This window comes from Cervus canadensis, chromosome 7 (assembly GCF_019320065.1).
Source record: "Cervus canadensis isolate Bull #8, Minnesota chromosome 7, ASM1932006v1, whole genome shotgun sequence".
Lineage (NCBI taxonomy): Eukaryota > Metazoa > Chordata > Mammalia > Artiodactyla > Cervidae > Cervus > Cervus canadensis.
The window spans coordinates 3,400,962-3,424,276 of NC_057392.1; the positions used below are offsets into that span (position 1 = coordinate 3,400,962).

General features: G+C 42.4%; 1 protein-coding gene across 1 annotated transcript in view; it reads left to right on the top strand.

Moving 5' to 3' along the window:
• Nucleotides 1-23,315, top strand: part of SLC9A9 (solute carrier family 9 member A9) — a 647,359-nt gene that overhangs the window by 500,428 nt on the left and 123,616 nt on the right. Inside the window, exon 13 of the mRNA XM_043474178.1 lies at nt 18,575-18,626. Coding sequence (XP_043330113.1) covers nt 18,575-18,626 — 52 coding nt within the window. The remainder of the gene's footprint in view (nt 1-18,574; nt 18,627-23,315) is intronic.

Sequence of the window (23,315 nt, forward strand, 5' to 3'; positions counted from 1 at the left end):
CCATGGACATAGTAACTGTAAGAGACCTGGAGCTGTATACTAACAGAGGATAAAATGAACTGTCTCACACACACACACGCACACACACATACTTTGCTCGAGATTCCTTTATAACAACAAAAAAAAAGGGTAATTATTAGGAAAATATAACAATTTTAAAGACATGTTCTTAACAACAAGGCCCCAAAATACATGAAGCAAAACTGACAGAATGGAAGAAAGAAAGGTTAAAGAAAAATATTAAAGAAATAATAGTAGAAGTTGCTTTCAGTAATTTAAAAAATCAGAAAAGGACTTTGTGAATTACTGCAGCTTGAGAAATACCACCCCATGCCACATTGCAGCCATATTGTTTTCAAATTTCAAGTTCACTCTGTATTGTTATATCCTGACACCTCAGGAAATAGGTATCTTCAGCTAATCTCTTCATTTTAATCTTTCCTTCTCCTAAAAGTCCATTCTCACCAAAGGATAAAAATGGTTTTAGAATCTCCCCCATCATTGTTCATCTGCTTATTCAAGGTAGGCAGCATACAAAGTTGAAAGAAAACAACCTAAATTCTAAAACTGTTTTACATCTGGGCTCTATTACTTACAACCAAATTACCTCTTCAAAGTAATCTCTGTGACTCTTGGCATTCTCATTTTTTAAATGTGATGTAGGATGAGACCTTGGAAGAAAAGCTATGACAAACCTTGACAGCATATTAAAAAGCAGAGACATCACTTTGCCAACTAAGGTCCATATACTCAAAGCTATGGTTTTTCAATGTACGGATGTGAGAGTTGGACCATACAGAAGGCTGAGCACCAAAGAACTGATGCTTTCGAATTGTGGTGCTGGATAAGACTCTTGAGAGTCCCTTGAACAACAAGGAGATCAAACCAGTCAATCCTAAAGAAAATCAACCCTGAGTATCCATTGGAAGTACTGAAGCTGAAGCTCCAATACTTTAGCCACTTGATGGGAAGAGCTGACTCACTAGAAAAGACCCTGATACTGGGAAAGATTGAGGGCAGGAGGAGAAGAGGGTGACAGGATGTGATAGTTGGATGGCATCATTGACTCAATGGCCATGAGTTTGAGCAAACTCCAAGAGATAGTGAAGGACAGGGAAGCCAGGGGTTCTTTGGTCCATGGGGTTGCAAAGAGTCAAACATGACTGAGGAACTGAGCAACAACAAAGGATGAGACCATCTGAAGTCCCTTCTGAGCCTTACATGAACTGTTTTCACCAAGCTCACCATCAGGAAGTCAAAGGACCCAGATTGCTGAGGTGGTGAGGTCCGCTTCACTGCTTCTCTTTCAGCTTCCAGAAAGCCTTCTATGAACTTTTAACATTTTCTATAGAGTTCAGTAGTTGAAGATGGAGCATTTAATAAAGCACATTTTACCTTTGGATGTAATAAGAGGATTTGGTTCTAGAACACTTTTATGCCTCCTGTTTAGGTCCTAATAGGTCTGTGAAATGATCTACGCTCCTAATATCTGCAGTCAGCAGATTTTCCAAGTGAAAATCTGAGCCAGTCTAGGGCTGGGAGCCTTTATGTCAAGTTGGACATGAGTATGCAGATGCCCTAGAGAAACAGTTAAAAATGCAGTTCCAATGTTTATGGCTGGAAACAGAACTCTGTGTAAGATTTGTTTATTATATTCAAGAGTTCCTGGAGAAATTTCATGTCTCTACAAAGTTCCTAGTTCAAAGTAAAAACTTCCTGCATCTGCATGCTTACACATGTGAAATATTCTATACTAGCCTGAGTTTTGGCAGGAAACAAGCAATGCATTCAAATTGATTCATTTAAAGAAAGTCAATAAAGGAAATATTTACAAAGATATGGGCTGGCCTAAGAAAACCAGTGGGGGATAGTGCAGCACCCCAGGACTGGAATCAGTGGAGAGCAGTTACAACCTGTACCTGAAAGGGCAGGGAGAGGGAGTATTGACCAGAACCCAGAGATAGTAGCTGCATAGAGAAGGCTGACAGCAAGGAGCTGAGGCTTTGGGAGAGAGACACAGTCAACCATGGTGACCTAGAAAGGAGGGAGCCTGGAATAAATACCCTGTTCATTCACTTCCCTCCTTCCAGTATCTTGGAAGGAGTGCTTCCCTTCAGCCGAAACCAATCCAGAGTCAGAGGGCAAGAGAACACACTCGAGGCTGTTTACATTGGTGTGCATCCCAGATCACAGGACAAGGTGGAGGAGGAGGGAGAGAAGACACAGCGGGGCAAATGGAAAAAGTCACACAGTTCCCAAATCCAGGGATGGGGGCAGCAAAAACAACTGTGAGGTTCTCTTATCCAAGATCAGGACTACAGTGAGGCAATCAAAGTATCTAAGATTTACAATTTAAGAAGATGCTCACTCTCCGGATCAGGCTAAGGTTGAGCACTTGCCTGATGGGGTCACCTAGTGCCAGCAAGCAGAGACTTGATTACCAAAATAAGACCAGATTTAGCCAGAGAATTGGAGTTGTTTACAATAGAATTAACAGAGGGGATATATTACCTTTTGATATGTAAGTAATAAAAAAAATTGTTAAAAGATTTAAAAATATCTTTTCAGAGACTTTAAAAATATCTCCTCAGAGACTTTAAAAACTTCTCTTTAGACTTTTCCCCAGAGATCCAGGCAGATAATACACTAGTTATACATGAAATGTCCAGAATCTAATGTGTTTAATGGCCTGATGTTGGCATGAAGCACTGGATTTGGACTGTTTTGCGTGGGTGTGTTATTGATTCCAACTGCACATTTTTTTACATTCTATCATTGCTGAAGTCAATCTTGTCTTATAATCAATGGAGTCAGAAGTGCAGTTAGTAGCACTTTTCTTCTTATTGTTGTTTAGTTGCTAAGGCATCTCCAACTCTTTTGCAAACACATGGACTGTAGCCCACGAGGCTCCCCAAGTATACAAAGTAATAGTGTGCCTTGTAATTGATGGCATCTTTGATTTGGTGGAAATTTAATGTCAATACTTTGAGCATCTATATGGATTTCATATCTAGCATGTAACAATAGTCATGATGTATTCTCAACAGGATTTCATGAATGAATGAACAATTGAGCAAAGGAGGGAATGAATGAAAGAGTCCTCCTGTCCTAGCCGATATTTCCTTTTAGGGCTTGAATAGTGTGGTGTCAGGAAAAATATTAGTTCATATACAATAGTTTAAGCTATTATTGAGCTTCCCAGGTGCCACTAGAGGCAAAGAACCCTCATGCCAATGTCGGAGACATAAGAGACGTGGGTTCAACCCCTAAGTAGGGAAGATCCCCTGGAGGAGGGCATGGTGACCCACTCCAGTATTGTTGCCTGGAGAATCCCATGGACAGAGGAGCCTGGCAAGCTATAGTCCATAGGGTCACAAAAAGTCAGACACAACTAAAGCGACTTAGCACTCATGCATGCATGCAAGCTATCATCATGATCTTCTAGAATGATAGGCTAAAAAAGCCTGAATGTTGCATTAGCCATGAGCATTCACTTAATGCTCATTATTTCATTTTCTGCCAAATTGATGTGAATTCTGTGTACATGCTATACACTTCCTGTAGTCTTCATGATAACTTGAAATGCTGTTTTACAGCAGATTTTCACTCACTCTTCTCATCTTCCTCTTTATCATCTGCTCTAAGAGAACTCTTCCCAATGCCTTTTCATTAATTTTCAGCTCACATCACTGATTTTACCCTCTGATTCTGAAATCAAGGTGCAGTTTCCAGTGTCATTCTTTTGATAGCATTAACCATGAATTCTTTACTTAATATTTTAAAATTTCATTTCATTTTAACACAGTCCTGCATGCAGGCATGCACGTTAGTCTCATGGTTAATAGCAGCTGGTTTGGCCAGAGAAAATGTAGTTCTTCTAGTGATTTACTTTAATCCATTGCAGCAGGAAACTAACATTATTTTCTTCTTTTTGATTAGTCATGTAGTAACAGCTTCCTATGTTAACCAATATCTCTTCCTGTCAATTAAATTAAGATATTTATTCACTTTCAGCAAAAAACAATATTGAGACTGGTATTTCTGACTTAACTCTTCCGGAGATAAGCTTTTCATTAATACGTTTTGTCACGAAGCTGAATGCTAATTACTAATAGGATCATATGGCCTTAAAAAGTGTTAGCCACCCCAAAAAAGAGTAAGATTTCAGTTGTTTTTAGAGGTTATGGATCATCATTTACTTCCAATTTGGAGTTTAAGTAATGGTTTTGGCAGCCATTATTGACCCCAGTGTGTGCACGCATGCTCGGTTGCTTCCGTTGTGTCTGACTCTGTGTGACCCCATGGACTGTAGCCCACCAGACTCCTCTGTCCATGGGGTTCTCCAGGCAAAAATAGTGGAGTGGGTTGCCATGCCCTCTTCCAGGGAATCTTCCTGATCCAGGGATCAAACCCACATTTCCTGGGTCTCCTGGATTGCAGGTGTATTCTTTACCACTGAGCCACTGGGGAAGCCCATAAGCACTCAATATATATTGACTATTAAGATTATGACTGCTTTTTCACACTCTGTCTTCCTTACTCCCATGCTTCATGGTGCCCTCTCTCAGTACCTTGGTGACCTTTAGGCTTTTATTCTTACCTCTTTCTGTTCTCAGGAATAAGCCTGGTCCAGTCACTTGTACATTGTATGAGTACAAGTCCAAATATTACCCTACCAAGTCCTTGCCTTTAGGTCTAGTCTTCAGCTGGGAATGAAGCACTTTATCTCATCCTAAGGAAGCTCAAGCATTAGTAGTTAGAGATGGTCATGATTTGGGGTGGTAGCCTTCTCAAAACATCTTGTAGATTACCTGCAAGAGTTAAAGCCAATTTAGGATGAAGAATTCAGGACAAGTGACTGGAATTATACCTTTTGCATCAGTTGTCTTGTAGATAAATATCCATCAACTTTGCAAAGCTTTATTGGTCTCTTAGAATTATTTCCAGGACATCATCCCATATAAATGTCTCTTGGTCATCATTTACTCCAGCTGGGTCAACTTCTCTCCAGGATTAGTATTTAGAGAAATTTAATGGTTTGCTAAATGTATGTTCTGTACATCTCCCCCTCACTGTCAAAGTCCATTCTTGATTCTTGTGGATGATTCTCATGGGTAGAATATATTCCTTGCATCAAGAGAATATTCCCATCCAGGGTCCTTCCCACTGAACTCTGAGCATATCAGAGAACAGTGTGAAGCCTTGCTCTAAGGGGACATCCAGACCCACATCATACACCACGTGTGGTCTTTCCTGGAGAGCAGGGTTCAGGTCACAGTTCCGCCTGGAGTTCCTTACAGTGTGGGCTGGTTTGGAGGGAGGGAAGGTGATGTACTGCCGATATTGTCATGGGAGCCTATTTGTTTGACTGTGAAGTAACCTCGATAGTTTCCAGGTTTTAAGTTTTCCACTTCTCACTCAGACAGCTGACAGTCTGGGATTTATTTTCAACCACTTCGGGTTTCACACCCACATTGAAAGCAGGCTGCTACAACCACTTTATATTCAGTAATAAAGTATCTCTCTTTTTTCTCATCCAACATCTTCAGTTTGACATTGAGAAGACACCCCACCTGAGAACACACTAGAATTTAAACAAGCTAATCCACTTGAAAGGATGGTTTTTCTTGAAAGGAGATGAGCACTTGGCTCTGATAAATCCCTAATTACCCAGACAGGGCACCCAGAGTGAAGCCCTTAGGGAAGAAAGGGCAGATGCCTTGATAAGTTATTACATCTGTCTTCCCACCAAAGTGTGTCAGTGTGCTTGCAGCTTAGGTCAAAAGAAATTAGTCTGTATGTTCAGTCTCAATCCACTTTCTAATTGACTCTTTCTGTAGCCTGAAATTAGCTTACATCTTGGCAGAACGAAACACTCCAAACTCAAGGGAAGTTTTGCCAAATTTACAGAACAGGATGTGGAGCTGCCTTTGTGTCTGTGACATGTACTTGTTTATTGGTGTTTATTTTTCAAATAACATAATGTTTTCAGCATACTTATATGTTCCCAAATGTACTTCTAAATTTTCAGAGATTATAAACACTAGTCCCATGACTCATCTACGCATCCAGAGCTCACCTCTGCTTCTCAGTGTTTACACTGTAAATAAGCCTCCACCGGAACCGGAAGTCACATGGAAATGGACTTTGAGGTCAGGAGATAAAGGGTGAAACATAGCTCCATTGTGGAGATACTCACAGTTCAATCTTTATCCAGGAGGCCTAAGCAGCAAAGACAACAACATCAACAACCACCACAACTGAACAGCAGCTATCACTTCTGAGCACTGTCTCAGTGAAGTCCTGTGCTGACCCCTTACATGCATCAACTCACAACACCCCCATGGAATAGTTACTATTTACATTTCATTTCATGGAAAGAGAGGCACAGCTTCTTGCCTGTAATCACACAGGTAAATGGTGGGGCCAGCTTGTCAGAGTGTCTAACTCCTAATGATCATGCTATATGCCTCTTGTTAGCTGTCACCTAGTACTTTTAGTACACTGTGTCAACACACAATTAAAGAGAGAACAGATCCTTCTCTAGTCTGATCAGACTGACAGTAACCCAACAAGTCTGTTCTGCATCCATAGTCTCATATAAAACAAATATCACATGGGCAGTCACGGGACATCAAGACAGGAATGTGACATAAAACCTTGATCTAGCCATTGATCTAGCCTTGATCAGACAAGTCCCAGGGATGGAAAAGTGTAACCCAGCAGAGCATACAGGAGACCGACAGATGACAGTGTCTCCGTGTGCTGGTGGAGACCCAGAGTGACAGCTCTGCTCTCAGCAGCATCCCCAGGCTTCCCAGTATCTTACTCGTCCACGTGAGTTCACAGTCACATCAAATACTTCATGTCCTCAAATTATGGAACCTCCCTTTCTTCCTTCACTTCAGTGGCAGATGTATTATTTTATCACTTCCCAAATTTAACATTAGAGTTGCTTCTGAGTACACATTACCCTGTGAGCTCTCAATCCAGTCTTCTGATAGAAATGTCAACCGTCTACCCAGTTACTGATCAAGGGGACTTGCTATCACACCTCTGTGATATCCATCATTCTTTGCTCAAAAGCAAACAAGAAATGGTGTAACAGGTAACTTTTCTTGATACTGAGCTCACATGGACTGCATTTGAGTAACTTCCATGTGGTACTGTCCCGTGTAATCAATATTAATCCAAACTGCAATTTTTCTACATCTATTGCCACAGCCTTCATCCAGAAAATGTTTACCTCTTTTCAAGACTATGATAAAGTACCCTCCAGAGCCTCTTTGCTAAGCCTCTCTGTAGCCCTTCTTAAATAAGATGTCCAAACTGTCTTCAAATACTGAATGTGGTACACCCTCTCCAGCTTCCATGAGCATTCCCAGTCCACTGATCTTGGCCTTGAAATGCCCATTTTCTCTTATGGTTCAGCCTCCACTTTAGACAAGCAAATAGTTTAAACTGTTAAGAGGGAGGGGGTGCTTTTCTCGAGCTTATAAGAATGTAGAGAGCTGACCTTGCTTCCCTCACAATAGAAGTGCTCAGAACTTACTGATGCTGAGGTTCAGTTCCAACTTCCTAATAGGATATGCCTCAGGGCATATTACCAAAGGGGAGACATGAGGGAAGTGATAAATTAGGAGATTGGGATTAACATATAAAAAGTGCTGTATGTAAAATAGATAACTGTATAGCACAGGGAACTATACCCAATTTTATGCAATAACCTATATGTGAAAAAGAATGGATATATATATATATATATATATATATATATATATACACATACACACATATGCATGCTCATGCTTGGTTGTGTCTGACTCTTTGGGACTCCATGGGCTATAGCCTGCCAGGCTCCTTTGTCCATGGGATTTTCCAGGCAAGAATACTGGAGTGGGTTACCATTTCCTACTCCAGGGGACCTTTCCAACCCAGGGACAGAACTTGCATCTCCTGCATTGGAAGGCGAATCCTTTACCAACTGCATGTAAGAGACATACGTATCTATGTCTTCCCATATATATAGGCTTCCCATATACATATATGTGTGTATACATAACTGATTAACTTTTCTGTACAACTGAAACTAAAACAACACTGTAAGTCCACTATACTGCAATAATTTTTTTTTAAATGAAAGAAAATCCACACATATTCCTCCCATATATGGTTAATGGCAGGAGTGAACCTTTCAGGTATCCTGAGTAGAAACTCAAAATCATCTCAATAGATTCCTCTCCTTCCCTCCAGGTCAGTCTACCACATATCGCAAACCCCCGCTCCTCCATATACAAATCTCTCAAATCCATCTCTTCACCACTGCTATCTTAACTTAGACTCTTGCATGGACCATTGCAGTAGTCTACTAAATGACGTCTATACCTCTAGCTTATTAATATCTCAGTTTTGCCCGTGGTTTTCTAGAACATGAATGTGATTATTTCAACCCCTACTGCCTACAGGAAAACAAAACAAAAAACACCCTCCTAGGCATAGCATTCAGCTTGAACATACAACATTCCAGATGTTCCACTTTCCAGATGTTCAAGCTGGATTTAGAAAGGCAGAGGAACCAGAGATCAAATTGCCAACCTCCCCTGGATCCTCAAAAAGCAAGAGAGTTCCAGAAAAACATCTACTTCTGCTTTATTGACTATGCCAAAGCCTTTGACTGTGTGGATCACAACAAACTGTGGAAAATTCTGAAAGAGATGGGAATACCAGACCACCTTACCTTCCTCCCAAGAAATCTGTATGCAGGTCAAGAGATAACAGCTAAAACTGGACATGGAACAACAGGCTGGTTCCAAATAGGAAAAGGAGTACGTCAAGGCTGTATATTGTCACCCTGCTTATTTAACTTATATGCAGAGTATATCATGTGAAATGCCAGGCTGGATGAAGCACAAGCTGGAATCAAGATTGCCGGGAGAAATATCAATAACCTCAGATATGCAGATGGCACCACCCTTATGGCAGAAAGCGAAGAACTAAAAGCCTCTTGATGAAAGTGAAAGAGGAGAGTGAAAAAGTTGGCTTAAAACTCAACATTCAGAAAACTAAGATCATGGCATCTGGTCCCATCACGTCATGGCAAATAGATGGGGAAACAAAGGAAACAATGAGACACTTTATATTTGGGGCTCCAAAATCACTGCAGATGGTAACTGCAGCCATGAAATTAAAAGACATTTGCCCCTTGGAAGAAAAGCTATGACCAACCTAGACAGCATATTAAAAAGCAGAGGCATTACTTTGCCAACAAAGGTCTGTCTAGTCAAAGCTGTGGTTTTTCTGGTAGTCATGTATGGATGTGAGAGTTGGACTATAAAGAAAGCTGAGTGCATAAGAATTGATGCTTTTGAACCATGGTGTTGGAGAAGACTCTTGAGAGTCCCTTGGACTGCAAGGAGATCCAACCAGTCCATCCTAAAGGAAATGAGTCCTGAATATTCATTGGAAGGACTAATGTTGAAGCTGAAACTCCAATATTTTTGCCACCTGATATGAAGAACTGACTCATTTGAAAAGACCCTGGTGCTGGGAAAGATTGAAGGTGGGAGGAGAAGGGGATGACAGAGGATGAGATGGTTGGATGGCATCACCGCCTCAATGGACATGAGTTTGAGTAAACTCCAAGAGTTGGTGATGGACAGGGAAACCTGGCATGCTGCAGTCCATGGGGTCGCAAAGAGTCGGACACGACTGAGTGACTGAACTGAACTGAAGCATAGCATCCAATATCCTTTACGATTTGGCCTCAAATTACTTTCTGATTTCACCCAGATTGACTCTTCCCTCCTCAACATACATAATAAGCACAGTTATTTGCTATGTCCTAAATCTACTTTGCTCTTTTAAATTTCTAACCCTTTGCCCATGCTGTGCCCTCAGTCTGGAGTGCCCTCCCTCAACCTCTCTTTCACTAAATGCTCATGTGGTGTGGGTCCCAGTCTACTAACAGTGATGCTCTGAGCTCGGGATGCCTAAGGCACTAACTCACCATATCCCTCGTAGAGACCCCACAGACATTTCCCCCACTTGGGTCAACGTGGTGGCTGGACCAGCTCTTGCAGTCTCGGTTATGACTGCAGGACACATACCTCCAGAGATTATCAAGGAACTTTAAGGAACAAGACTCATTGCTCAGAGGGTATACGTGGCACTCCTGAGGCCACACAGCAAAGTCATGGGGAGATAGAGAGAGAACAGGGATCTGGGGCTCTGCCTTTATTAGAGCTGAGGGTGGAGTATCTAGGTTTTTGGGTGCTCACTCTTTATTGGCTAATTAAGCAGGAATGCGGGGAAAGAGAATCTGAGTCGCTCAAGCAGTCAGTCCAGTCCTCTGGGTTATCCTAGACTTTCTGAAAGAGAGAAATTTATGGGTGGATGCAGCCTAATTCCTCACTGCTTGTTTTGCTAGGAACTGTATCATTTAGCTGACACTTTGTTTATTGAAGATAGATGTCTTTAGAAATGGGTGCCTCAACAATGGAAAGCTTAACGTCAGGCACTCACACTACACTCCCTTTTCAATATCTAACTCCTCTTTGAAATGTGCCCAAGCCCTTCACAACCCATCTTGGCCGGACTCTTTGTTGATGAATTCCAACAATTTCGTGTACAGTGCCTACCTCACTGTACTTTAGTTCTTTACTTCCAATGTCTGTCTTTCCAATTAGATCTAGGGTCACTGATGGCAGGAATCCTGTCATTGACCTTAGCATCTATCATTTATGGGCTTCCCTTGTGGCTCAGCTGGTAAAGAATCACCTGCAATGTGGGAGACCTGGGTTTGATCCCTGGGTTGGGAAGATCCCCTGGAAAAGGGAAAGTCGACCCACTCCAGTGTTGTGGCCTGGAGAATTCCATGCATTTATAGTCTGTGGGGTTGCAAAGAATAGGACACGACTGAGTGACATTCACTTCACTTCACTTCACTTCATCTACCATTCATAGACAATCTACTCTTGGCTTTAATCTATATTGTATTTGCCATTCAATTTGTTGTTGTTGTTAAGTTGCTAAGTCGTGCCTGACTCTGTAGCACTGTAGCCCACCAGGCTCCTCTGTCCATGGGATTTCCCAGGTAAAACTACTGGAGTGGGTTGCCATTTCCTTCTCCAAGGGATCTCCTCGACTCAGGGATCAAACCAGCATCTCCTGCATTAGAAGGCAGATTCTTTACCACCGAGCCACCAGGGAAGCCCCACCATTCAATTTAGGGTATATCAATCTCTCCCTAATAACATCGAGAACATAAGTTAATGTTTCATAAGTGCTTCTTAAGTGGCAGCCAACATTTTACACACTTTATATGTATTAACTCATTTTATCCTTATAATAATCCATACATTAATATATATTTATCTCCATTTACAACTGAGAAAGCTGAGGTTTAGAGAGATAAATAATTTGTCCCAAAATTACAAATGCAATAAATCCTGGAAGTAAGATTTGAACCTATACAGCCTGGCTGCAGACTCCCAACTCATCTAATTACTGTGCTGCACAAAATAAAATGAACTGAGATTTTTCCAATTATATTACCCTATTTTTTTTATTTCCCCAAAACCAATGTAAAATATTTGAGTGTTTAATTATATTAATTTTGGTCATACACAAGCCCGACTAATATTTCTTCAATAACATGGAGTGGGGATGGGGTGAAGTAGCAGATTGGGGCCCCATGTGATGTTCCCATGGCTACACAAGAGTCTCCAAGCCTCAGCGGGTGTCTTTCAGACTCCTCCATTGTCCTGCCGTATTTGTTGTGCTCAATATCCAGTCGCTCTTCCCTTACTGAAAATGTCATTTTTTTACATTCAGCCATCAAATACAGTTCTTAGAGGAAATGGTTTCTCCTCCCCCACCACCCGGCCCCTGTCAGCAGAGGGGTGGGAGGGGTGGCATTCAAAAGAACCAAACTGAACAGTAAGACTGTTGGAATTCACACAATGAGAGTAAACCCTGGTAATATTTCACTGCCTTTCCGGAGGTGCTAAGTGATAAGGATCAGAATGGATTTTGTTGGCTTTAATGGGAAAAGTGAGCCTTTTGTTACTTACCTTGCTTCCCCTCTAAGGAAAAATCCAACTTTGGAGCATTCGTTTTGCCATGATTAGATATGGGAGCATCCTGAGACTTCAATATGTCTAATAAAACTCTCCAAAGAATGGAGGTGCCCCGGGAGGGGAGGGATGCCCAGAGATGTGTTTGGCTCCGAAAACAGCACTGGCTGCTTGCTGTAAATGAGGAACCTGGAGTGAGATATTCCAGGGCACAGCTGGGAATATGTGCAAAGCTCATTTTCATTTTCATTTAAATACCATAGAGGCAACACTCAACTTGCTTAAAATTAAAAGGTACATCAAAAATGCAAAACATGGTATTAAATTTTAACCAGTCTTTTTAGTTGCTTTTTAATCCTTCACTGACTCTTCATATTCTCTATATTCAAGTCTCTGTATTTTTGGACATTTTCTTGGACTGTGTGGTAGTTCCTCCATCCACCCTCAGCTTCCCTTTCTAAAGTTGCATGCACCTTTGTGGTTATTTATCCACCAGCTTACCTATTCTTGGACTTCCCAGGTGGTGCTAGTGGTAAAGAATTAGCCTACCAATGCCAAAGACGGAAGAGATGGTTCAACCACTGGGTCGGGAAGATCCCCTGGAGGAGGGCACAGCAACCTACTCCTGTATTCTTGCCTGGAGAATCCCATGGACAGAGGAGCCTGGCGAGCTACAGTTCATGGGGTCGCAAACAGACACAACTGAAGCAACTTAGCTATTAATATTAATATTACCTATTCTTTACAATAATGTACTGTTTCCTTTTTACCTGCCTTCTCTTTGCTCTCCTTCTGTTCATTCTTCCCTTCCTTCCCTTTGCTCTCTAAACTCCTTCCTTTCCTTCTTTGTTGCCCTCTCACCTCCCTAGTCTACCAGTAAATTGTGAATGAATTCCAATGTGGCAAGCTCCATAAATAGAACTGATATTTTACTGTGAAACCAGAAATCCCCGCTATGCCCTGGCCACTACCTATGGCTCCACTGTAGCTGTTAGTTTACACCAGAGAGTTGCCCAGTGCAGAATCAGGAACTAGAAGGGCTGAGCAGTGAGCATGGCAGTACTGAGCTCTGGCCCCGATGATTTTAAAAAGTACTGATAATAATAAAAATAATAACCTAGGGGTTTCCCTGGCAGTCCAGTGATTAAGACTCTACCCTGCCAGTGCAGGGGACACAGGTTCAGTCCCTAGTTAGGGAACTAAGATCTCACATGCCAGGCAGTGCAGCCAAAAGATAAAAATGAGCAGACAATTAAAAGGTTCTGGAAAGAACGATTATTTGTAAATAATAATAACATGGGCAATAGCTGCTAACATGTCTTGACAGCTCAGTAGGTACCAGGCCCTAAGCTAACACTTTACAAGTATTTTCATTTAATCTTCACCATAACCCTAGGAGAAGGAAATGGCAACACACTCCAGTATTCTTGCCTGGGAAATCCCACGGGCAGAAGAGTCTGATGGGCTACAGCCCATGGGGTCACAGAGTCAGACACAACTAAGCGCACATACAACAATCCTAGGAAGCAAGTTCCATCATTATCCCCATTGTACTAACCGGAAAACCTAGGCGGTGAGCAATGCACGTCACACAGCAAAGAAACTCTTAACAACTGGGTCCACTCACCCCTCAATGGCCACAGGGTGACCTTGAGTCTGGGATTCCAGCCAAGGCTGCTGTCTCCTGAAGAGCGCTGGCTAGCCGTATGGCTGGCTCTAACCTCAGGTGAAAAGAGGGTGGGCCAGCAGGACAATCACAGGTGCCCCAGGAGGGATTCTATCAGGAAGCAGAGGACAGAATAGAAGACGTACAGCTACTTGTCACCCAAGTCAGTGAAAACTTTAGGTGATGGCGCATCTGAATGAAGTTAGCACAGCAAGATGGATAGTCCACGATGGTGATCAGAAGAGGAAGGGCAGGAGGGGGAAGTTCAGAAAAAGAGGCAAGGCATCACAGACGGCCAGTGATGGCCAGCATGGCCCAACCACCAGCTGGAGTTCACAGAGAGTGTTCAATCAATGGAAGAGGCACTGATCCAGGCAGGGCCAGAGCACAGGGGCTGTACTGGGCACTGAGGCTCAGAAACAAGGACACATCCAGGTACCAGCCCTAAGGCACGGCCCTTAGGTCAGATGGGCAGAAAGGGTAGTTCAAGGCTGTGGGAAAGGTTCTGAAGAAACTAGGATATCCCCTCGGGGATTGTACTTTATCCCACACAGCCGTGATCTCACCTGGGAGCTGCTGTATACACATGTGGTGCCACATTCCAGGGGGATGCGGTGTCTTCTTTCTAATAATCTCTCAAGAGCCCGTAGTATGGAGGTGATCTTATGCATAAAAGTGAGGGGACTCAAGGTTAACCCTTTAGGGGGCTTCTTTCACACTCTGATTTGCTTTCTCAAAGAAGAGAGTAAGAGATACAGATGCAACTGGTATGTTGGTTTAACCCTGGGGATGCTGTGTGAATGTGCCATGCACACTGATGCCAGTAAACACATCAAAATCAAGAAAACGCAAAAAATTGCCCTCAGAGGCAATGTGGGGGTGGAGGGAGTATGGGAGCGGACAGTTAGTCTATGGGTGTGCAGGGTGTAGCAGAAGACAAGCTGTTTTCTCAGAAGCCCTTCTAGAATGCCTCAATTATATTATATTGTCACATATGTGTATGTATTATAAACTTAAAAAGAAAAAAGTACTAAATCTGACCCTCAGGTTATCATACTAAATATATACACCTATGGTTAATATGGTTGATATATGGCAGAAACCAAATAAATTTTTTAAAATATCCTATGATAAGCCATAATGAGAAAAATATAAAAAATAAAAAGGCGAGCACAGAGTTAATATGCTGACATATTGTTGCAGGCAGGAAATCTAATTGGCAGATACAAGAATTTCAAAAAGAAAAAGAATAGCAGCCAGGGACCATTTAATATGGGCATAAAGAGGTTCACATGCCTCTTGGAAATCATTATCATAGTGAGTGTTAGATTTTATGGGGCCAGTGGCGATCCTGAGACCTCCGGTAGAGCTCTGAGTACCCCCATCACACTGTGTTTAAGGAGGCAGGGAGCCAGGTAATATATTTTAGCAAGATTCCTATCAAAAGGAGCCAAATCACCAGTGAGAGAAGGCTTCACTCTTAGGTGCTTTCCCTTCATAGCCCTTAAATTATAATAAACTTTTTAGATTTTTTAAAAATTAGATCTACCCAACTGTATGCCCTATGAAGACAGGGACCGTGTCTTCTCTGTTCTAGTTGCCCCAGAAGGGAAATAACTCACACTCACATAGGGTTCTGTTTCCTCAAGCCTCATGAGACTTTTTTTAATACTTATTTATTTGGCTGTGTCAGGGCTTAGTTGCAGCACACAGGATCTACATTACATCATACAGGATCTTTGGTTGCTGCTCAGGAGCTCCAGAGGGTGCAGGCTCAGTTGCCCCACAGCATGTGGGATCTTAACTCCCCACCCAGGAATCAAACCTTCATCCCCTGCATTGGAAGGTGGATTCTTAACCACTGAACCACCAGGGAAGACCCAAGCTCCTTGAGATGTTTAGTTTGCTCTAGGCAAGAAAGACTGCAGGCCTGGCCCCAGGAGCAGATGCTGAGCTTTCATGAAATGGGAGGTGGGGGAGGAGATGTATTCTTGCTCTGAGGAGAACAGCATATCTCTTGGACCCCCGAGATGCTCTTCACGGAGTCCCACATAAAACTGAAAGACATAAACTGCCCCCTCTCCTTCCTCTGTTCCATCTGGCTTATGGAATAACTGAAACTAGCCTGGTCTACTGTGATGGCTGCTGGGGAGGAAAGCCTAAACGTCAGTGGAAAATCTCAGTGCTGCCTCAGACTTTAAACATTGGGTTTCTTGTGCAATTTGATTTTTGTTCCCTCCAGTTTTCTCGACAGAGAACTGAAAAAAAAGGGGCCCTAAACAGATGCAGCCGTGGAAAATTCAGGGCCCTCAGTCCAGTTCACAGCCTGCATGGGTGCTGCTTAACTTAAGCAAGCCGCACTTACTGGGGAGGGGTCCAGGCTTACTCAGTAATAAAGACTCCTGAAGAGAGCTCAGGTCCACCAGAGACATGAGAAGAGGGGCCTGGGGCCCCACTGTTCACCCTTCTTCCGTCCCTCTAGGCCCCTCCTTTCTCCTTCCTGACCCCCTTTCCCTCCCTCCTCTCACCCCTCTCTCCCCCCAACTTCAATAAAACAGGTCAAATGGCTGTTTCTACTCTAAGAAAATCAAAGATTAGTCTCCACCAGAGTCTTTTTCCAGTTACCTGAAGGCCAAAAGATTCCACACCCAGTAAAGAGTGACCCACTTCACCCCCTGGGTTAGTGAGAAGGGGCCCTGCAGGCCCAGAGGTCACTAGTAGTTGAAGAATCAGAGGTATTTTTTTTTTTTTGATAGAAACAACCTCATTTACTGTTGCATCAAAAAGAATAAAATTATTGTGTTTTATTTTTTTTTCATTTTTTTTTAAATTTTTCATTAGTTGGAGACTAATCACTTCACAACATTTCAGTGGTTTTTGTCATACATTGATATGAATCAGCCATAGAGTTACATGTATCCCCCATCCCGATCCCCCCTCCCACCTCCCTCTCCACCCGAGAATCAGAGGTATTTTAAACCGGCTGCCTCTGCACTGTGGCTTTCCTTTCACAGGCTAGCACATCTGCAGGACTGGTGGCTTCCACCTGCCTCCCCTCCCCCACGCAGAGAGCAGAACTAGGGCCCTAAAGAAGAGTTTCCGGGGGCAGGAGGGCAAGGAAAGGCTCCAAAGCTCTGGAGGTTGCGGTGTTCTCAGGAAAGGCTCTGGCGGAGCTTGAGCAAGTGGCTGGGGCCCTGAGCCACCACCCGCCACCCCATCCTGCTTGCCACAGGCAGAGGCCCACTGCCCAGAGCAGAGGAAGTTCAAGCTCCAGGCCCTCACATGCTCCGGCCCTCCCAAGGCCCTGGGAAGAGCCCCAGCATTGTGTTCCCAGGGTCCTATGTTTTTGTAAGAATTGCAAAAGGAATAGATTTTAACCACTGTTGAGTTGGATCGCTGTTTCTTTCTACTACCGTTTCCTCTTGGTCTTACTTCGCCCCGGTCAGATGGCCCTGGTGTGGCCCTGGGCGTCTGGGGGGTCTGACCAAGGGGAAACTGAATTGGGAGTGCATTTAGCTTATATTCAGTGGGGTTTTGTGGTCTGCCCTTCACTCTGTGAAGGGCAAGTCACTGCTCGTCCTTCTGCAGGGACCGCTCACAGGAACAGTGCCACGAGGCTGAATCCAAATTGAACGTGTTCTATGGTACCTGGCTTCACAAGTCTATGGTTAGCGGAGGAAAAACAAGGCTTGAAATGCCCTGAGCCAGAAGCTAGTCTGTGGAAAATTCTTCCAGTTGTGAGATGTGTAAAATTCGAAGTGGAGGATTCCATTCTCATCAATGCGCCGTCAAAATAGAAATTCAAGAATGCTTATATTCAGTGATGCAGCACTTACACTGATAAATGTACTGGGTAGTAGTGGTGATGAGAATCGCTTGAAGGGAAATTTATCAGAAATCTTGTCTTTTCAGGGTACTAATCTTTAACTGGATTGCACACAGCAAGTGTGTCTGTGTTAGGAAGCATGCTATAATGACTCCCAATTATTAATAATTTCCATCAGTCTTGCTAGAGGAAAGACTACCTTATCTTCCCATTCTCTCTTATACAAAGTCATTATATCATGTAAACAGAGTAAGAAGGTATGCAGGCAAAACTCAGGAGGCAAAGTTATTTTAGAGGTGTATCAGACAGTAAATTAATTAGAACATTATACATCTTATAGATTTTGAGATGTCTGTTGCACAGATTTTAAAATTATGAATTGTGTTACAATTTATTTTCTTGTTGTCAAGAGTCACTTTCATACCTCATTTCGTATTTGTATTTTTGCATTAATTTGCTTAAAGAGAGCCCCCGAAATAGTATAAGTCCCACAGACCTGAATCCTCCCTACTGCCAGCCTCCATGAACATCTGGACGAAATATCAGATTTTTCACTAAATACAATATTGTAAAGCAACTAAAAAAACCTTTTTTTTTTTGGTTTCTGTCCTGGGAAGCCTGCTGCAGCCCAGGCCCCCACATCCCCGGAGCAGTGTGGTCAGTGAGTCCTGCCACGGAAGCAGGTGGCCCTCCCTCCAGGAGCCCTGTTTGGGGGCCGGGGAGGTCTTTCCCTGAGGGCTTGGCTCCCAGGTCCTCTTGCTGGGAAAGACAGCAGCGGGGACCAGCTGTCGGTGCTCCATTTCACCAGCTGTACAGAGGCCCAGCTGTGTGAGTTCTCCTTTTCCCATAAATCTGTTTGATGTTCTCTGGATTCAGGGAGAGGTACGAGGGTTTTCTGCCAAACCGGTCCTCTGATTCGTATTCTCTTTGGTTCAGGTGGTCTGACCCAAGAGACTGTCTCGTCTCATCTGCACAAGACCCTCACCAGTTCTCTGTTCTCTTTAACAGGGTTGGTGTGGACCTGGATGAAGATCAGAAGGAGGAACCCTCCTCACACCAGGCAAGTCAAAGGGCTAGAGGCATAGAGAACAACCTGAGCTGTTCTGTTTCATAGCCTGGAAGCCCCATTCTAAAGGGGGCTATTTCCTCAGATAAAACAAATCAAGATGACTGTAAAATATGTGGGAATTCAGGGTGTCTATAATCTGTGTGTAACCTCTAGAGTGCTTAGGACCAGCAGACACTTGTGCCCTCTTTGCGGCCTCAGAAAGCCTGGACACTGCAGTGTAGGAGCAAAAGCACAGCTCTTGGAATCAGGCAGCCTGGAGTTCAAATCCCTGCCCAGCAACTTGCTTGCTGTGGTCATTTCAGTGAAATTGATTTGATGCACGTTCTACACATGTGGGGCACAAAACAGATGGGCCTGCTTCTCCTGCATGACTTCTCATGTATCAGGCTGAGGTATACAGAAATACAGAAACGTTAAAAATCTGCAAAAGCGCAGCCTGAAAATCCTAAGGGAAAACAATTCAAGACAACATGCTGTCATCTCAAGTAAGAGAAGTATCGTCTCCAAACTTTGGACTTGAATCTAACATCAGAGTGAAATCTGCCATGAGCAATTTCGCTTTAGTTGTTTTTCACTTGGTACCCAACATTAACACCTGTGTAGCCATGTTGCACCTTTTGCTGAAATTGCAGGTAGACAGACATGAAGTCACAGGTATAATAACATCATAAATAAGTGATGCTGCTTAATGAATCGTGTCCTGATCCTATCTGAATTTGAAGAGAATCCATCTCTTTTATCTCGTGGTTTCTTCCTACCATCACATCAATGAGGCACGGCTGGTTAGTGCTGCCAGGCAAAATGCTGCCGCTTTCCTGGTTCACACAAAGAAGGAAGGATGCTATATGCTCTACAATAAGGGCTGGAAAATTAAGTTGGCAATGATCCGGCTCATATGCACTTTGAATTTCTTTTGCCACATGTGTTCCAAGGTCAGGCTGGTGCTGTTTTCACTGACTTTACTGCCCAGGAAAGACACCTAACTGCAGGACTGAGCCCAGCAGGGGTGTCAGAACACTGGGCTTAGGGCCAGAGTATTGACCTTCGAAAGGTGATCAAAACCATCTCCTTACACTGGTGAGCTGTAATGAGTCGTCAGGAAGGGCTGGTGGTTAAGATTTTCACAAAGCATTTTATATCATGCAGGTCAACTAATCCCTTCTCCTACTTTCAAGCAAAGCTTTAATCTAAGTTTTGTCCTGCTCCCATATCTTTTTCTTTAAAAGAAAGTGATAGAATAAGAAAATTCATCAAAGAAAACTCTTCATCTTCCTCTAACTGCCTAATACTTTACAGTTACATGTAATTATTGGTAAGATTATCTGCTAGCTTAAATTTTTTCTTTTATAATTTAAATGAATTTTATTTTCACTCATTCACACCATCGTCAATTTAGTAATAATTCTTACCTGAAAATACTTTTAATCAGTTGAAAGTACTTTTTTGTTGTTCTTAGATAAATGAGATATGCCACATAGTACAGTGAAAATTGTACCCCAGTGGCTGAGTGACGAAGAATCCAACTGCCAACGCGGAAGACGTAGGTTCGATCCCTGGGTCAGGAAGATCCCCTGGAGAGGGAAATGGCAATCCACTCCAGTATTCTTGCCTAGAAAATTGCATGGACAGAGGAGCCTGGCAGGCTACATGGGGTTGCAAAAGAGTCAAACATGACTTGGTGACTAAACAACAACAGTGAAAACTACATGGTATTTGGATCTTCGGCAAGCTTTTTACATCTTTGAATCTTAATTTTCCTATTTATATAACGCAAATGATAATGATGTCTACTTCTTCAAGTTGTTAAAACAACCAAGTGAAATTATATTTATGAAAACTACCTAACTTAATCTCATTAAAACCATCTTATCTCACAAACAATTTAATGAAGCAGCTTATACCACCACATATGATAAAATAATAGTGAAATATTTTTAAGAATTTTAAAATTCAGTTTAAAAAATTTATAAAACCAGGAAGACAAAAACCAGAGAAGTAAAAAAAAAATCATAAATAAAAGATCATAAGGTCCTATATACTTGCTAAAGTTAAGCCACAAGTAAGCTTGTTGGTAGTCAAAGATGGGGGAAGGGAAATAATAATCAGCAATATACTAAGTCATTACACTTAGAGAGAAAAATTACACTCACTCCCCAAGCTGTACAAAGCTTCATAGATCACAATGCTTTAAAAGAATTTTCTCACTTGAGGCTTCCCGTAGAGGACATGTGATGAGGTGTCTAACTAACCTCCATGTAATTTGCATGGTTTCTACTGCTCTTCTGCTACTTAAAAATAGTTTTAATTTTAAGAAGTGTCCTGGAAGTGTTCTTATTCATGCTGTTTGACTACTAAGATAACTACATTTCAGATAAAGGTTTTCATCACATTTTGCAATAATTTTTATTTTCAATGTCAAGTACAGGAAACAGTGGGCTCAGGCCACAAGTAACAAACCACAATACCCATGCAGCTGCCATTTAGCCTGGACAAAGGGGATTTGGGGGGACTTTTCAAACCATGTATCAAAAACCTCTTTGCCCTCATTTTGCCTGACAGCTCTTTGCTTATTATCAGCATCTGTTGCTCTGACTATAGAGCATTAATTTAATTCTTAGAAGGATTGTATTTTTCCACTCAGTTTGCATTTTATTAAATTGGCTTTGCATTAACAAACAGGTATTTTGCACTGGTCAACTTCTGAAAAAAATACTTTATTCGTAGTTGTTGTTCAGTTGCTTGGTCATATCCAGTTCTTTTGCAACCCCATGGACTGTAGCTCGCCAGAAACCTCTGTCCATGGGATTTCCCAGGGCAGAATACGGGAGTGGGGTGCTATTTCCTTCTCCAAGGGATCTTCCCAACCCAGGGAACAAACCCGCATCCCCTGCATTGGCAGGTGGATTCTTTACCACTGAGCCACCAGGGAAGCTCACCTTATTTTTAAGTTACCAAGAGCTTAAATTTTCAGATAATTATGGCAATTACTGATCATAATTTTGACCACTCTCAAAATCAATAATAAGCTTATGTAATGACATGTACATATCCTTGAAGGAATTCCCTCTTTCTCTGTTTCTGGAGTGTAAAATAGCCTTTGGAAAGTATGAACTTGCAGCTGTGACTACCCAGCCGTGTCACGATTTTCCTTTTTGCCTTGTAACACCTTGAAAGTGTGAATGGTATTATGTTCTTACCCATTCCAAACCCAGAAGCTTTAAAAAGCATGTTCCACAAGCAGATATTAAACTTTAAATATATACTGTATGCAAATGTGCTACTTCAAGAAATGAAAGGTATTGCAGCTGTGAAAATTTATTTCTCTTAAATGTAAAAATATAAAAATAAAAACACCCTCAGACAAACTTCCCCCCTTGACAGGAAGTTTTCCTTGTACTTGATGCTGTGTCCTTGGCAGCACAGCATTACAGGAAAGGTAAGGCTCATTGGAGCACCGTACCTGCCTTCTTAGTTCAATAGAAAATTCCTGCTACCCAAGAAGGGCCACCACTCTTGCTTCTCTTTTTCCTGCTTGCTATCTTTCATGATCATCCTATTATTTGTAGAGTGCTAACTATTGCTGTTAACATTTCTGAATGTTAATACTTCAGCTGTGTTAACTCATTTACCCGGATAAACCTATGGGTAGGTGCTATTATTGTGTTTGTATTTTAAATAAGGAAACTGTATACAGAGAATTTAAATAACTTGCTGAAGGACATGTAGTGAGAAGAAGTGAAATTTGAACCCAGATAATCTGATTTTAGAACTTCCACTCTTAATGGATGTGCATGCATCTGTTCATTCATTCATTCATTCATTCGTGTAAGCCACCCATGTCAGGCAGGAATCTAAGTGTGAGGAGGATGCATCAGGTACCAATTCAAAGTCTTCACCCTCACAGAGCTTATATTCTAGTGGCGGACACAGAGAAGAAAGTGGTAAACCTCTATACACTGTCAGTTCAGAGAATAATAACAACAGAGCAGGGAAGAGGATGGAGAACAACAGAGAGGCTATGGCTGGCTTCCTTTCTGGGGAAGTGGCCTTTAGTGAGACACCTGAACAATGTGCAGAAGTGAGATGCGCACAGAGGCTCTGGGGTAAACGGGCCAGGCAGAGGGATCGTCAAGGATGACGTCACGGTGGGTTATGTTGTGCTCCATACACAACAGGCAAACCAGTGTAGCTGGAGCCGAGGGAGTAAGGTGGAAGCAAATGGAGCTGGAGTGGGAGAGACCAAGAGGGGCCAGATCATTGGCCATGGTGGTGGATTCATTTCATTCTATGTATGATGGAAGCAAAAACGTGCAAGTTTGGGACTTAGAGCAACTTTTTTAAAAACTCATTTTTCTTCCATTTCCAACTCTGCCAACTGTTGTTGTTTAGTTGCTAAATTATGTCTGACTCTTTCGAGACCCCATGGACTGTAGCCCTCCAGGCCCCTCTGTCCATGGGATTCTCCAGGCAAGAATACTGGAGTGGGTAGCCATTCCCTTCTTCAGGGGATCTTCCCTTCCCAGGGATTGATCCCACAACTCCTGCTTTGGCAGGTGGATACTTTACACTGAGGAAGCCCTGTCAACGGATTAACAATTAACTGTCAACAAGTAACAAGGAGGTTGATTTTCATCTTTTCAAATATAACTTTATTTTTAACACTCTGATTGTATCTCTATG